The 14,741-nt window shown below is 36.6% G+C and overlaps 1 protein-coding gene across 1 annotated transcript in view; it reads left to right on the top strand.

The window, feature by feature from the left end:
* BCKDHB (branched chain keto acid dehydrogenase E1 subunit beta) overlaps positions 1 to 14,741 on the top strand; it is a 133,599-nt gene that overhangs the window by 73,102 nt on the left and 45,756 nt on the right. The window contains exon 9 of the mRNA XM_075087154.1: positions 5,179 to 5,265. Coding sequence (XP_074943255.1) covers positions 5,179 to 5,265 — 87 coding nt within the window. The remainder of the gene's footprint in view (positions 1 to 5,178; positions 5,266 to 14,741) is intronic.

The raw sequence follows: 14,741 nt of genomic DNA on the forward strand, positions 1-14,741 counted from the left end.
CCTAGAGCCTTTTCTCTAAGGACTGGATAAAGCACAGGTGACAGTGGTATGCCATGACCTGGGTCTCAGCTGCCCTCTGAGGGAGGGGGCACTGCTGAAGCTTTCTGTGAGCAAATCCTGATCTGCTGCTGATCTCTGAACCTGGCTCTGGGGTGGTGTTTGGTGCTTTGTGCTAACTGTGCACTGCTGTCAGATAAATCAGTTTATCTCCTTCAGCTGTCCCCTTCAGTGCTTGAGGAGATGCCAGGGATGGGCTAGGAACAGGAGGTTCTGGGTAGGGTAGGACCTCTCCCTTTTGGGAGAAACCAGGGTTGTATCAGCTGAGCTCAGCTGTGGTAGTGCAGAGTGATCGTGACACAAAAGGAGCCATGCTCTCTAAATGCCTGGATGTTGCTTCTGACTTTCCTCTATGGTCTGTTACTAAGATGGTAAAAAAGAGTTGCCATTTTCATTTAATTTGAGATAGGTGATATCTACAGAATCTCTTAGCACCCTCAGAAGTCTCTCTGGTCTTTAAGTATCAGCAAACAGCAACTTCTGGTTGTGGATGTAAAGAAGGAACATTTTTATCAGTGCCATTCCCCTGAGCCACAGCATATTTTTTGAAGATGCATTTTTAAAAGTACTCTATATGAGCTACAGAATGTGCATGCATCTTAAAATTTTAATCTCTTGCTGAGGTAAGTAGAAGTGTAAAGACTGGAGTGTTGGAAGATAGAGTGGGGATGTTGGGGAAATGGGAGCGAATCAAGCTCTTATAGAAATGCAGGAAGTCTCTGGTTCAAGGGACAGAATAGATCATTCCTTGAAAGGCCATCCTTTTCTTCAGTTAATCCAAATTAAAAAAAAAATCACTCCAATTATCTACCTCTTTAAAAGGTGATAAAATGGCAGGATTCTATGCTGGCTAATTTGTTACACTGTCCTGATTTAACCACTGTCTTCTCCAGTTTTATGCCAGTGGTATTTCCCATTAAGTGTGAAGGGTGAGAACCCCATTACTGGATGGTACTGTGCTGCATTTATTTGGACTGTAAATGGTCTTCTGAATGTCGGGCTTTGGTTATCCTGGAGGTTGAATGCTTGCCTCATTTGATTTGGCAGGGACTAATGTTTTATAGTATAAAAATGAAGTTAATGTTTTATAGAAGAGCACTGATATCTGAAAATAATCATTAAAAATGTCCACTGTGCCCTATAGATTGTAGAGCAGTGACTTCTGAAATTTTCCCTTTTAACTGATTAACCATCTTACTTCCAGGAAATAAGATGAAATTTCCATATGAAGATCTAGAAATTAAATAAATTAGCCATTCTAGAACCCTATCAATGTAGGAAGAGGTTGGGCTGCTTCTTCATGGGCTATGTCTTTCTTCTGATCTATAGGGTCTGAAACATTTTTACATGTAATATGTATTTAAAAATTTAAGAAAATCACATTGGTTGTTATTGGCTGCTGTTATTACTGTAGAGTACTGTCATCTGTAAGATAGAGGAAACAATATAATAATTGAAATGAAGAGGGCATACGGACACCCAATATGCTTAATGGACCAAAGAATCTTTCTACCAGTAATTTATTAATCTGATACCTTATAGTGTTTTTTCCACAAAAAACCCCAAACAAACACACATGCCCCCCAAACTCCCCCAAAGCAGTGTCCCAAATCAGTTAGAAGGAATAATCTATAAAACTATTAAATTAGCAAAGAAGAAGCAAGTAGGGAGAAATAACTCAGAAATAAGTGTTCAACAATTCATAATTAGGTGCTCAGAAACCAAGTTAACATAGTTGAGAAGTAAGGCATTAGTGCTGCATTGATTTAAACTGTATGTTGTGTAATGGCAGTGCTAGTGAATGGAAATAGTAAAGTCAGTGAGATTCTGCAGAGTCTGATTTTTAACTAGTTTTTTAAATATTTCTGTTCAGGATATGGAAAACATTTTAAACTGTTACTGGTAAGTTAGAGGTAACTAACAGCTGGAGAAATAGATAAAATAGAGACTTAGTCACTGATAAAGAAAAGATAGGTTCATTAACTGAGCTGGGTTCAGGCACACAATATATTTTTCAGCATATCAAAATATAATTTTGTATCTTGAAATAAATGCATACTACATTTCCATCTTTATTCCAAGAAGCAGTTATCCTTTAATGACAAGACCCTCTTTCCCAAGAACAGGGAGTCGCAGTCATCAGTTGAAACTGGACTTGTGTTGTTATGCTTTGGCCAAAAGGCCTCATATATCCAAGAACCGCAGTATCAAGGATATGTTATCTCCATCTTTGCTGTTGTTCTGAAAAAGGCTGGAATGCTGGTTCCAGATGGGTGTTCTTCAAGAACGGCATTGAAAACGGGAGATGATTTAGGGCAAGGTTGTAAGAATGATGAAGGAATTGGAAGTGTGTTGTATGGTGAAAGATTTAGAGTTCAGTTTGCTTAGTTAAGCAGAAGCGTGGTTAAGAGATCATTTGATCACAATCTGAACATATTTCTGTGGGGAGCAGAAATGTGATAATAAATAGTTTCTTCATCTAGCAAACAGAAGTAAAATAAAAACCAACAGCTTGAAGGTGCAGCCAAATTAGTTTGGAAAGAAGGTGCAAAATTTTGACAGGGAAGGCAGTTAACACCAGTAGCTGATGCATTTGCAAGCACTGGGAAAAAAAAAAAGTAATAATAAAAAATAATAATAATTGAGATTGCATGTCTTTCTGAAAGACTCACTGTAGCTTAGCAAGAAGTGCTAAATGTGAAGTAGAAATTGATGCAGGGGAACCTGTAATATTCAGGAACCGCAATATTCACATCCATCCTTAAAGTCCAGGACTCTACTTGCAGTGCAGTGTAGTGGTTAATTTCTGCTCGTTTGGATTCTGGTTTAACTGTTAGGGGAATTTTTAAGGTATTTCTACATGGCACAATGTGGCGCAGGTATCCATGCTGACCCTAAACAAGCTCGGATGGGTACTAAAAGCACCAAAGCTATGCTAGCATGGTTTCCCATCAGGAGCGATATATGGTGCTTTTTATAGCAGGGCTGGGATGCTTGTACGCAGTGCTTGGTGATCAGAGCTGCTAGCTCGCTCTTAACAAGGTCCTACAGGCAAGGAATCCTTGAAGCCCTTGGGAATCACATGTAAAAATAAGGATTTCTCATATAGGAAAAGCAGGTTTCCAAAATGAGAATTTTTTGTCTTTATTGTTTACGTGGGTTCCATGTGAGAACAGATAAATTAATGCAAGAGAAGTTATTGGTTACTTAGAGCAAGAAACTGTACTGAACTCAGGAAACCCGTGATGCAAAAATAGTTGGAGGTTGAGAAATAGTGAACAACGCATTAAAGGCCCTATTCTTACTCTTCCCTAAACATCATATTATCTCTGTTGTGGAGACAGGATAGTGGACTGCCAGATTATTGGTCTGATCCCATGTGGATTTTCTTATATGCATTCCAACAGTGTCTGTTTCATACGATTAAATTCTGAGAAACCAAATCTGTAACTTTAACTATAGCTTTCAGTGTTTCAAAGTGTGAGCTTCTCAGAACAAAAATATGGAAAAGAATCTTTGTTTAAAATAAAAGTAAGTAGATTCTCAAAAAAAACTTTAAAATTGATGCATTATATCAGATTCACCATAGCAACTTAAAACTGATTGTATCAGTTTTATCCTATCAACGTAAAGCTGGAGTGTACATTTTGTTCGTTGAACTGTCATTTTGATGTATCGGACAGATTTATAGTGCAGTCGGTGACTCTGCTCTTTAGATGTGAATTTTCAGTGCTGGCAAAAGAAACTGAAGAAATCAGCCTATGTAACTGTGGATTACTTTCCAACCGTTGAAATGCGTTTTCCTGTCTTGTTTAGCTCTGAATGTTGTCAAACCATTTCATAGCACGGTATATTGATCATCTTGTTTATAAGCCTTTTACTTGCCAGTACATCTGTGGCTGAGCTACTTAAAGCCATTGACTGAGTCATTGCTAGAAAAGCAAAAGAACTAGAAAAGTACTTGAATCAGAAGTGGTGTATAATTAAGGCATTGCATTTATGTATTCTATTATGTAGTAAACACGGAGCTGCCCAACTGGAGAATGTGCTGGTGTAGACAAAAAATTGAAGATCACAGTATTAAGCAAGTCTGACCTGATAGCTAGCACTGTTTTGGGCTTTTCACTTGATGACTAGTAGTACACCAGCAGTACATTATGTACTTATCTTAAAAATCAGGCTGTAACTGTTCTTGAAAGGTTTACATGCATATTATTCTGATTTTTATTTTCTGATGTACATCTCTAGAAGTTCATGAAAATTTTTATGCACCGTATGAAAATACAAAATGTGTATTATGAAAAGTGAGATTTTGCCATATTTCTGCCTGAAGGTATCTGATATTGTTTGATTCTAGGCAATTTAGCATGTAGTTGCAATAAACTTCAAGATATTTAGGTGTGGTGAAGCTTTATACTCCCATCACATTAAAAATATTTTGCTTTGTTATGTTTCACAATGAACCCAGTTTGTTTTTTTGATTAAAAGATGCTTAGATCACCTTCTGTATATATTCTGCTATGTAATTATTTATAAAGTAGATCACATAAGAACTGCACAAAGTGAGATTTGAAATTAGAAAAAGTTGCTTCTACTTGTCATGTAAAACTTAAGTAAGCAGCATTAATCCACATGATTGTTTTCTTGCTAAAATTTTTATTTAACAGTTTTACTTTCAGAATAGCTATGATTCATGACTTAGGATCTGGTTGCGTATGAGATATGTATTAGTGAAGGATTTCTTTACCTGTGTGTCTTAGTATTTTCACGATCCAAGTTTTTACTGACTTCTTGTTGAAATCGGTATTCTTCAGAAATGTTACAGTTTGCATTGATAGGGTAAATTCATATTCAATGGAATCAATTTTTATTCTTGATATTTGCTTAAAAGGGTGCGGAAGATGTAAACACTTTTTTAGTAAATATAGAAACATCCTATTAATTACTCAATTTAGACTTTTAGGATGATTTATTTTTCCATGAAAATGAAGAAGGGAAAGCTAGCTACGTTCTAACACTGCTAACAATGTCATATATTTCATATATTCCACAAGTAGTACAAGTAAGAAATCACAAGAGCTGTATTTTGATTACATTTTGGTATTTGTTTTTCCTTTTCAGTCGGTGGTGAAGACTGGACGATTGCTGATTAGCCATGAGGCTCCTTTGACAGGAGGATTTGCATCTGAAATCAGTTCCACAGTTCAGGTACACAGGTTATTTGTATTTAAGTGTTTTGTGTGGCTGCATATATTTACCTATGGAAATAATATTTATTACTACATTAAAAGTTGAGTTTTTCATATTTTAAGTTATTCTCATTTACATTTTTATTTAATTTCAGTTTTGTGGATGCTTGTGTTACTTTATCTGAACAGCTGAGAAACCATGTACCTACTGGGCACTCTGCATAGCATCTGCTAGGCTAGAAAATTTAACTTTCGCTGAAAAGCAGGGAGGATGTGCTGTCAGATGCAAAGAAAAAAATCTTTATGTATAGTCTGTTTTTAATGTACCTTTTTTACCTTTCTCATATTTTTCTCCCCAAAGCTTCTTAAAAGTACATTCTAGGAATGTTGAAATTGGACACAGAAAAAGCACCCAGGTTCAGTACAGTGTAATGTGGTGTTAGACGTAGTGTCAGAGGCATCATTAGGAAGGCAGTCTGTGGAAGTGTTTTATGTCTAGTTGTAGTGACACTCACACACATGTAGAGCTGCTGTGCACAGAACAGCTTTGATGGGTTGAGATGTACATCAGTATCAGTTGTCTGGAGTATTAGGCTTTAACTATTTTGGAAGTCTTTTTGAGCTTTCTGACGTGTTTTTTATCTGTACTTCCATACAGATTTTCCCCTTACCTTGATTTTGTTCCTCTGCACGTCAGTGATACTGGTTTATAGAAACATCTAAACTAATTGTGTCCATCACTGTCTGGTTACTGTTTTCTGATTATTCTATTCTATTAGAGTAGTTAAATTATAGGACTAGAGAGAGCTGGGATTCTAAAATTCACAAAATATAAATCGTACGGGCAGTAGTTAAAAGTTGGGAATTAGCCTTTTTGTAGGAAGGAATAGAGTTAATTGTTCTGGGGATATAATTTTGAATTAAATATCCATAAGGAGTCAGAAAACTTTCTTGATCTTTGTGATACTATTTCTTTTAAGAGTAACTGTGTTAATTTTAATACAATTATATGAAGATTTTTTTCATTTATTTTTTTCTATCAAAATTTTTTCTCCATTAAGAACCAAATTATTTATCATCCTTCTGAGTAATTAGTATTTTACCTCCCCTCTTTCGTAGGTAGCCCCTCTGATTGAAATAGGTCTAGTAAAGCCATAATGTGCTGCCAACTGTGAGTGTTGAAAGTGATGATTTTTCTTAAATTATTATAAAAATATGAAATAAACTCAAGTAAAAGAGCCTGTCTTTTAGTGTCTTGGGTTATTGTTAACACTGAGGAGAAAACTATTCTAAGCCGTGCAGCAATCTCATAATTTACTGGCATAAAAAAGGAAGAGCATATGTATTGGAGAAAAAAGTGAGTTGAAAAGAAAAAAAGATTATCAGTAGATATTATTAGAAGAACATGGGTTGCTCAATATATTACTGAAGGTACAAAATGAGTTTTTGATCTCCTCAGACTTCCACTAGGAAAGGTACTTACTTGATTGATCCATCTTGGGATTGTTTTTCATATGAGAGATGTATCTTGACAAATATAGCTTATTTAGAACACAGTTTAAAATGCTTTATTGAAGGTTGTATTTATTTCTGTAAATATTGAAAGCAATTATTTGTTTCATTATAATAGCTTATAATTTTATATTAATATTTTTTAGGAAACTAGTATTTGTATTTTGAGAAATATCAGTTAATTTATCACACATCTACCTCAGAATAAATTGGAATATAACTCTTTGGCATTGAATTTATCCATGGCGAGTTTCTTTCACATAAATTGGTTGACTTGAATCCATGTTATAACCCTATTGTCATTACTCTTTATATCCATTCTTGAAGATTTTATCATCCGTACTAAAATTTTGATACCAGTTAAATTTAAGAATATTCATACTGCAAAAGAGATTAGAATAATATTTACGAAGCTTTACAACTTTTTAAAGAACAGCATTGCTTTAGGCAAAATAAAGGCCTTGCTTTTTTTTATTCAGTTAAACACTTGATCTCTAAACGATCAAGTTAAGTCCATACGTCTAGTATCACTATGCTGTAAAAATAAAAATGAAAAGTGAAATTCTCTTTTGCTGGATACAATGCATACTGAGAATGCCAAAAATTGGGGATTGCAGTTGGCTTTAGTTTCCTCTTACACATGGAAGTAATAAGACTTCAATAAAGTGTGTCCAGTTGGATTAGATGGTTAGTTTCCATATTGTTATTCCATCCTTGCTGTGAGGTCTCTCATCATAGGAATAAGGTGAATAAAAGTACATAGGTTGTTTAAAAGTTAACTGTCACAAACACTTCATGGTGATGCACACTTCAAGGAAAAGAGTATGAATGGAAATGATGAACTACAGGAGAAAACTATATTGAAGAGTTTACTTTTTGCATGTGAGAGATTAAAAGCAGCATTCAGAGAGGATGTTAAATAAGATTTGTTCTATGTCAAATAGAGTATTTTAAAGGGGCACATTATGGCATTAAATAGTCATTTACTCTGATTTCTCAAACACAAAACTAAGAACAGGATGAGATGGTGTAGTTAAAAGTCTTTGTGATGTGACTTTGCCCTTTGTACTAATGTTTCATACGCGATCTCAATGGGTATTCTGAAGTGAGCAGCACATGATAGGATAAATTCAATACAGGTACAGTTAATACTTCATATCTGTTATGTTTGATATAAAAGCTTGCAAAACTGTCATGATCATCAGAGAGGGCACTAAACTTTTGCTTAAGGCATACAGTTGGAGCACAGTTTGAGAAGCCTTGGAGAAGGGCCCATTGAGACATCACTTCCAAAATAATGAAGCATCGGGTATGGAAATCATCAGTATATTAATCACTTGTAATATAAAAAAATCTAAATCGAGTATTTGTGTCCCTGTAAAAAAAAAGAGAGAGGGAGAGAGAGACAGAATGTTTTCAAAGAGGGATGAGAGGGAGGAAAAAGGGAAACAGGAGCAGATCATGTTGTGTGATAGAAGGCTTATCTCCATACATACGCACGCGTCCAAAGGAGCCCAGTGGCACAGCGGCAGACAGGGGAACCCCAATAATCCAGTTCAGGAAATGGAGCACCCAACTCAGCTCCTGCCAGGGCTGTCCCCAGCCTCAGGCCCATGGGCCAGGATGGGGACACCCAGCACCAGGAGTCAGGGATGCCCTGCAGACTGAGGGGGATTGCTGCCTGCCAACATTTGGGACTTAAGGGACGCAGGGAGGAGCATTTTGGAATCATACAAGACTTATGGGATGTTTAGAGGGTGAACCAAAGGTGGGGAGAGGTGGGGACCAAGGTGGTGTGGGGAAGAATAGATATGGGGAAATTGAGAGATAAGGGGATAAAAAGGACTGGCCGTATATAAACAGGCCAGTTGATATGAGTGGCCATGCCCTGGAGCTTGATCAGCATGATGTGTCCCATCTTCTCATTAAACTCCATTTCTAACTATTTTCCTGGGTGAGACTCTTTCTATACAGTGTGCATGTGTGTGTATGGAGGCCTAAGTGCCAGCCACTGCAGTACGAGCATGGGTCGTTGGGACCAGTGGGCCTGGGAGTACCAGACTAGCAGAGGCCAAGTGTGTTGGTGTCTGTCACTAGCAAATACCAAGCTAGAGGGAGGTTAAGTGAGGCAGGTGTGTGTATATATATGTGTACGTGTGTGCGTATACATAGATATATCTATGTCTCTGAGAGTGAGTCAGCTGGAGGGGTTGGCTGCTGGAGGAGCCAGCGTGTCGAAGCCAGCTACTGGAGAGACCAGGGGATCTGGTGTCAACTGAGAGACCCATTGGTGTGTGTCTGGCAGTGAGACAGCAAGGGAGATCGAGGATCCAGGGCAGGCTACTAGACAGACTGTGGTGTCGAAGCCCAGTTAACTGCAGGGATCTGCAGCATGTGTGTCTCTGTGTGGTGATGTGTAAGTTGGGGTGGATGTCTGTCCCAGCAGCTGGAGTGGGACTGTGAGTAGGCGCTTGTGTGTGCAGCTGCCAGCAACTGCAAGGACCAAGGATAAGGATCTTGGGTTTAGGAATTTATATCAGGGTAGTGTAAGTGCATGTTGTATTAGTCTACCTTTTACTTTTGTTAATCCTATAATTGCTTTATTTTAATTTGTAATATTTCACCTTTTAAGTGTCTGCTGTTCCAGAGCTACTTATAGGTGAGGTTGTCCAACGTATATGCATGTTTCTCTAATTAAAGCAATGTTTCTGGGATTAGGTTAAACTCTAATCCAGGTCTGTCTGTCAGTAGTGCCCCTGTGGTAAAAAGCTGCTTTACAGTTTGCAATCCCACTTCCTCCTTATCATTCTTGTCTTATCAACAAAATGAAGATGACTGTGGACACAATTTCAGAAAGAAGGGCAAGACTTCTTAGTAGGGGACTATGAAACAATAGGTTCTACAAGGGAAGATGAACTCAGTTGCATGAAGAACTAATCCTTTTTAAATCTAATTTTTAAACTAATCCAGGATTTTAGAAGTCTTTCATGCTTGCAAGGGTTGATAACCCTTTTATCAGATCTCTTTATTTGTAGCTGCTACTGTACTGTGTCATCAGCGTTCCAATTTAAGTTGTGATGTGTTGCTTTTTTCTTGCAAATGAAGGGACTATTATTCTAGGTTGCTTTTACTGGGATGAGCTTTTGAGCATAGCTGTATTGATCTCTTTGTAGAAAGATGAGTTACTTCTGAATGGAGCACTCCTGTTGAGCTTGCAGTGTAAAGAGGGTAAGGAATCCAAATGTAAAGCTGCAGTAACTGACCAATGTAATTTGAAAGAGTACTTCAGATAATAAAGGTTTGGTTTCAACAATGAGTAGTTGTTGAAAAGCTCATCTAGAACTAACTCAAAGGTGATTTTTTTTTTTTCTTTTAAGAAGTCATTACCATCATCTTTTTGTATGATTTCAAAATTATTTATCTTTTACTTAAGGATGTAATACATTAGAAAGCTAAACTTCCACTGAAGGTCTTCTGAATCTTATTCTGGTCTAAGCAACAAATCAGATTTGAAGAGAATTCTCAGATTCTGTTTTAGGAAGGAGTTAAATGAAACTTCCTTTATTTCCTCTAAAAGTAGGTGGCCTTTCAATATGAAATCTCAAACACTTTTTTTTTTTTTTGTGGTACATAATGTATTAGAAGACACTCTTTGAAATTTGGGTATAGCTGAAAATTTCCTGGCAGTCTGAAGAATGCTGTCTGGTATTTCATTAAAAGCATTTTGGATTATACAATTCTGAGAGAAATTCCATGTAAACCTGAAACAAATAACTTTTGTTTTTAAAATAGAATTTTTAATAGTCACTAATACAATATGCAGTTCTTGCTGTTTGCTGGTTTTAGGTAGCTTCTGTGTGTGATAGAATGTGCACATGTTTTGAACATTAGAGGCTATTCTGCTTGATTTCTGGCACATTTGGGTCCAATCAATGGCAACTGCTTGACCGCAAGACTGTCAGCACTGAATTGGCATAGTACAATATATAATGTTCTTTCTCGTTATTCAAGTCACCTTTCTTGTCCTTCTTTATCCAAACTCTCTTAAATCTATACTACTGTTCTGAGAAGTGAAAGTGGTTTGGAGGAGAATATATTTAGAAATTGGAAATTGAGGAGAACAGGTTTAAGGTCGCTGGGGAGATTTGTAGGTTGTTGTTGAAGATGTGTGACTGTTGGGAAAGGATTAGGATGCATGTACTGACTAGTGGCTTGATTTTTGGGGCTTGTACATCAAATGTGTTGTGCCATTCCTGCTTTCTATGGGACTGGATGTGGGAAGGTTGTATTATGGTCACAATAGTATTGTGGTTACTATTTTCTGATAGGACTGAAATAAATGTAGGGAATTAGCGTATACCATCTGACACTGATCTTGCAAATACAGAAAATTTATGTCATAGGAAGGTCTTGGTGGTTTCTACCTATTCTCTACAAATAATGGTTAAGTTCCTGAAAAATAGAAAATACTTACTAAATTTGAATGTTTTCATTTAAGGAATTTAAAACTTCATTTAGGATTTTTGATCTTTGTGTACATCAGTAACATTACAGCCGCATACACCATGAAAATATATGCTGTTATTAAAACACAAGAAATGCACATGACATGAAAGAAAGGTGTTAGCTGTCCTAGTAAGGATCATTGTTGTCTATAAAATAACAAATCAGCACAGTGGTTTTTGTAAAGGATTGCACAGATGTAAAAAGGAACATATTTTCTTCATTCTTGCAGGGACAGACCAATTGTGGTTTTCTGTCTTACATTGCAGTTTATTTTTTTATTACCTGGTGACTACTTTGTCCCTGGGCATCTGGCTATGCCTTGTGAGGATCTGGGGAACAGGGGATATTGGCTCAGCTACTAAAGAAATGTACAGGTGAACAGAGCTCAGTCCTCAGGAGTCCTTCCAGAGGACTTGGTGTGTTTCTCAGTTGCACAGAAGTTTCAGTCTTACAAAAAATTGACATTAGTCAGGGGATAGGTCCCAGCAAAGTCAATGAAATAACCTGTTTCTGAGGATTGAGTTACATGATCTTATTTTTTCAGTTCTTCAGTCTGTATCTAAAAATTGGATATAATAACCTTTGTCTATTTGGACTGGTGGTGCTTTAGATTTCCTCCTGCTGCAAAAAAAAAAGGCCTAATCTCCGGTAAGTGGTGTAATTTCCTGCTAGTGTGTGACATTAGGAGAAACGATTAGATGAGCTATTTTCGTGAGAAGCATTTCAGGAAAAAGAAAAGTGGATATGTCTCGGAATGCTTTTTGAAAATGTAAGAGTTTCAGAGCAATTTTATTCTAAAGCAGGTTACCATAGAAAGAATTTGCCAAAACAAAAAAGTATCTTGAACAACAACAACAAAAAAATTTCAGTCATTTCAGCAGTCTGAAGATCGAAAGTAAAATAGCTCTAGGTCTGATATTGGACTGGAACTGTCTTAAATAACTATTATTTTATAGTCCTAATTAAAAAATTTCACTTTTCCAACAAAATGCTTTCAGAGTGTTTGACCTAAATAATTTTTCATACTATTGCATTATGTGTCTTTAGAATTTGGGATGTTGAGATATTCCAAACAGTCCTATTATTTCAGTTTTCACATGAGCTGAAGTTTTTCCCAATGAAGCTTTGACAGTTCTCCATGGCTCTTTGTGGTGCTTTGAGGGAGTGTTTGCAATGCAGTACTCCAAAATATTTGTGCGACCAGGTTTGAGTTTCAGATTATCCATCTGTGTCTGTACTTAGTGCAATAGGAACCAATTAATAACCTGCAGTGGTCTGTGGGGTTTATTTGAAATTCTGGTGAGTTAACATCAAATCTTGTGCTGGTGCCACTTAAAATCTAATTTTAATGAACAGGCTGTAAACCTGTATTAAAGTCTGTCTTTATTGAAAGCAATGCTTCCAGTGTAATTGTTCTTAATTTATATTTAAATGATCTCATTCTTACAATATGTGTTGAAGCAAATTGCCTTTTGAACTGACCATTGAGATATAATGGAATGTGTATGTCTTAAGAAGTTGGAGGAATCTGAGGTACAAGTTGTTAGAATTACTTAATTTTAGAAATGAAGGAAATTTTGAAATAATTTTCTATGCAGTTGAAGAAATAAGAAATGAAGACTCAAACATGTTTTTCCAAGTTGATTATAAAGATGATTGAGCACACGCCAACCTGGACAGCTTTTCATAGGGGACAGGCTTTTTTTTCACTGTCGACTACCATTTCATAGAATGGCTGAACAGAGAGGCTCTGGGCTAAATGTAACACGGATACCTAAAAAAAAAAGCGTGCTAAAATATATGCAGGTAGTGGAGTACGGTCATTCAGCTGACATAAGAAAATTATTAAATCTGATTTCATGTTTTTTAACTTTGCTTTGACACAGTCACAATAGGCAGTAAAGTTGGAAGAGATGAAAGATTGACACAATGTAGTAATTAATTTACTGTCCTCTTTAACTTTGCCACTTTCACTCTTTTAGCCCATCTAATAGGAATCACAAGCTATAAAAGCCTGGTTCTGTAACCAGGAGTATGATCTAGGAAATGCTGGCAGAGATTATAAAGAAAAGCTGGAATAAACACAGGGAAGTAAATTCAAGATGGGCATAAAATGTATAATAATACCATAGAAAAAGAGCAGTGATTTGACGGAAAAGAAAATAAAAACATTTACAAATAAGCCAGAATAGTGGAGAAGAAAAATGTTTTTTCCTAAGTAAGGAGTCTGGAGCAGTGAGGGAAATACCAACATAAAGCTGCCATTCAGTGACCTGAGTCAAAGGTGTGTGTGAAAGGTGCATGAAGATGTTCCTTGTGTTTATAAAACATGAATAAAGGCAGTTCAGCAAACCCCCAGTTTATGAGGCAGCATGAACTAGAAGCAATTTTTGCTATGCAAGTCTGAAGTCTTGGGTAGTATTGAATGTCATTGCATATTTTGGTAAGCAATGTAGAAAATAAAAGTGAATAGGCAATATTACAAAATCAAGCTTTCTCAAAGGAAATAAAGTGGTATTGTTCATCAATAAAAACTGAAGCTTATAAACTGCAAAAAATCTTAAAAATAAGATTCACCAGTGATACTGGAAAGCTGGGTAAAATCAGTACAAAAAAATGACCTTTCGTATTAGGAATGAGACTTATGTATTTAATGTGAATCTTTGAAGATACAGAATAACTCTTAGTATAAAAGAGCTTTCTGAAGAGCTTGGGTACAGCAATACATATTTGAGACTTTCTGTTTTCTTTTGTAAAGAGAAAAAGAAATTTTGTGCCTTGCACTCCACTGTGTGCCCCCTTCTAGACCTTGGCCCCTCATTGCTTGTGAGATTCCATGCTACAGTGCCTGCACAGTACCTGGGGCTTGGGAGCCCAGCTGTAGGGATTTGGTGGTTGTGTTTGTCTGGCAGAGGTGGTATTTTTCTGAACGTGTATCACTTTCAAAAGGGAATCAAAATCCAACAAGCAACGAATGTTCTCAGGGTACTGCCTGTATTTTCTCCATGCTAACTTTTTGATGCCAAAATTGTTCTGGATGTTACACCGAAGTTTCTTAGCATACAGTCTGACTCACTCTGTGGAAATATGTTAATTTTAATCTTGTTTCATGTTCTGGTACCTATGAAACAAGGCTTCTGTATGGGTCATAACTTCAAGAAATGCAGCAAAAGATTAATGGACTTCTAAGAAGCTTTCTTTGGTGTATCATGTCATAAAGTCCAATTTACTCATGGGGCTTCATGCTTATTTTATTTTTGGTGGACACAGTGAGGAACAAATATCTCTGAAGTGCAAACCAAAAAATCATCATAATAGGGGCCTGTGTTATCAGTTCAGGCTACAAGGGAGTGTTGTGTTGGAATAGATTTCAACAGGGCTGGAATAAATTCAGTACTGAGGAGAGAAAAAATGGTTTAATGAATTGAATATAGCCAAATATTAAATGGGACACAGTCATCTGTCTGTACTGTGTAA

Source organism: Phalacrocorax aristotelis, chromosome 3, assembly GCF_949628215.1.
Source record: "Phalacrocorax aristotelis chromosome 3, bGulAri2.1, whole genome shotgun sequence".
Lineage (NCBI taxonomy): Eukaryota > Metazoa > Chordata > Aves > Suliformes > Phalacrocoracidae > Phalacrocorax > Phalacrocorax aristotelis.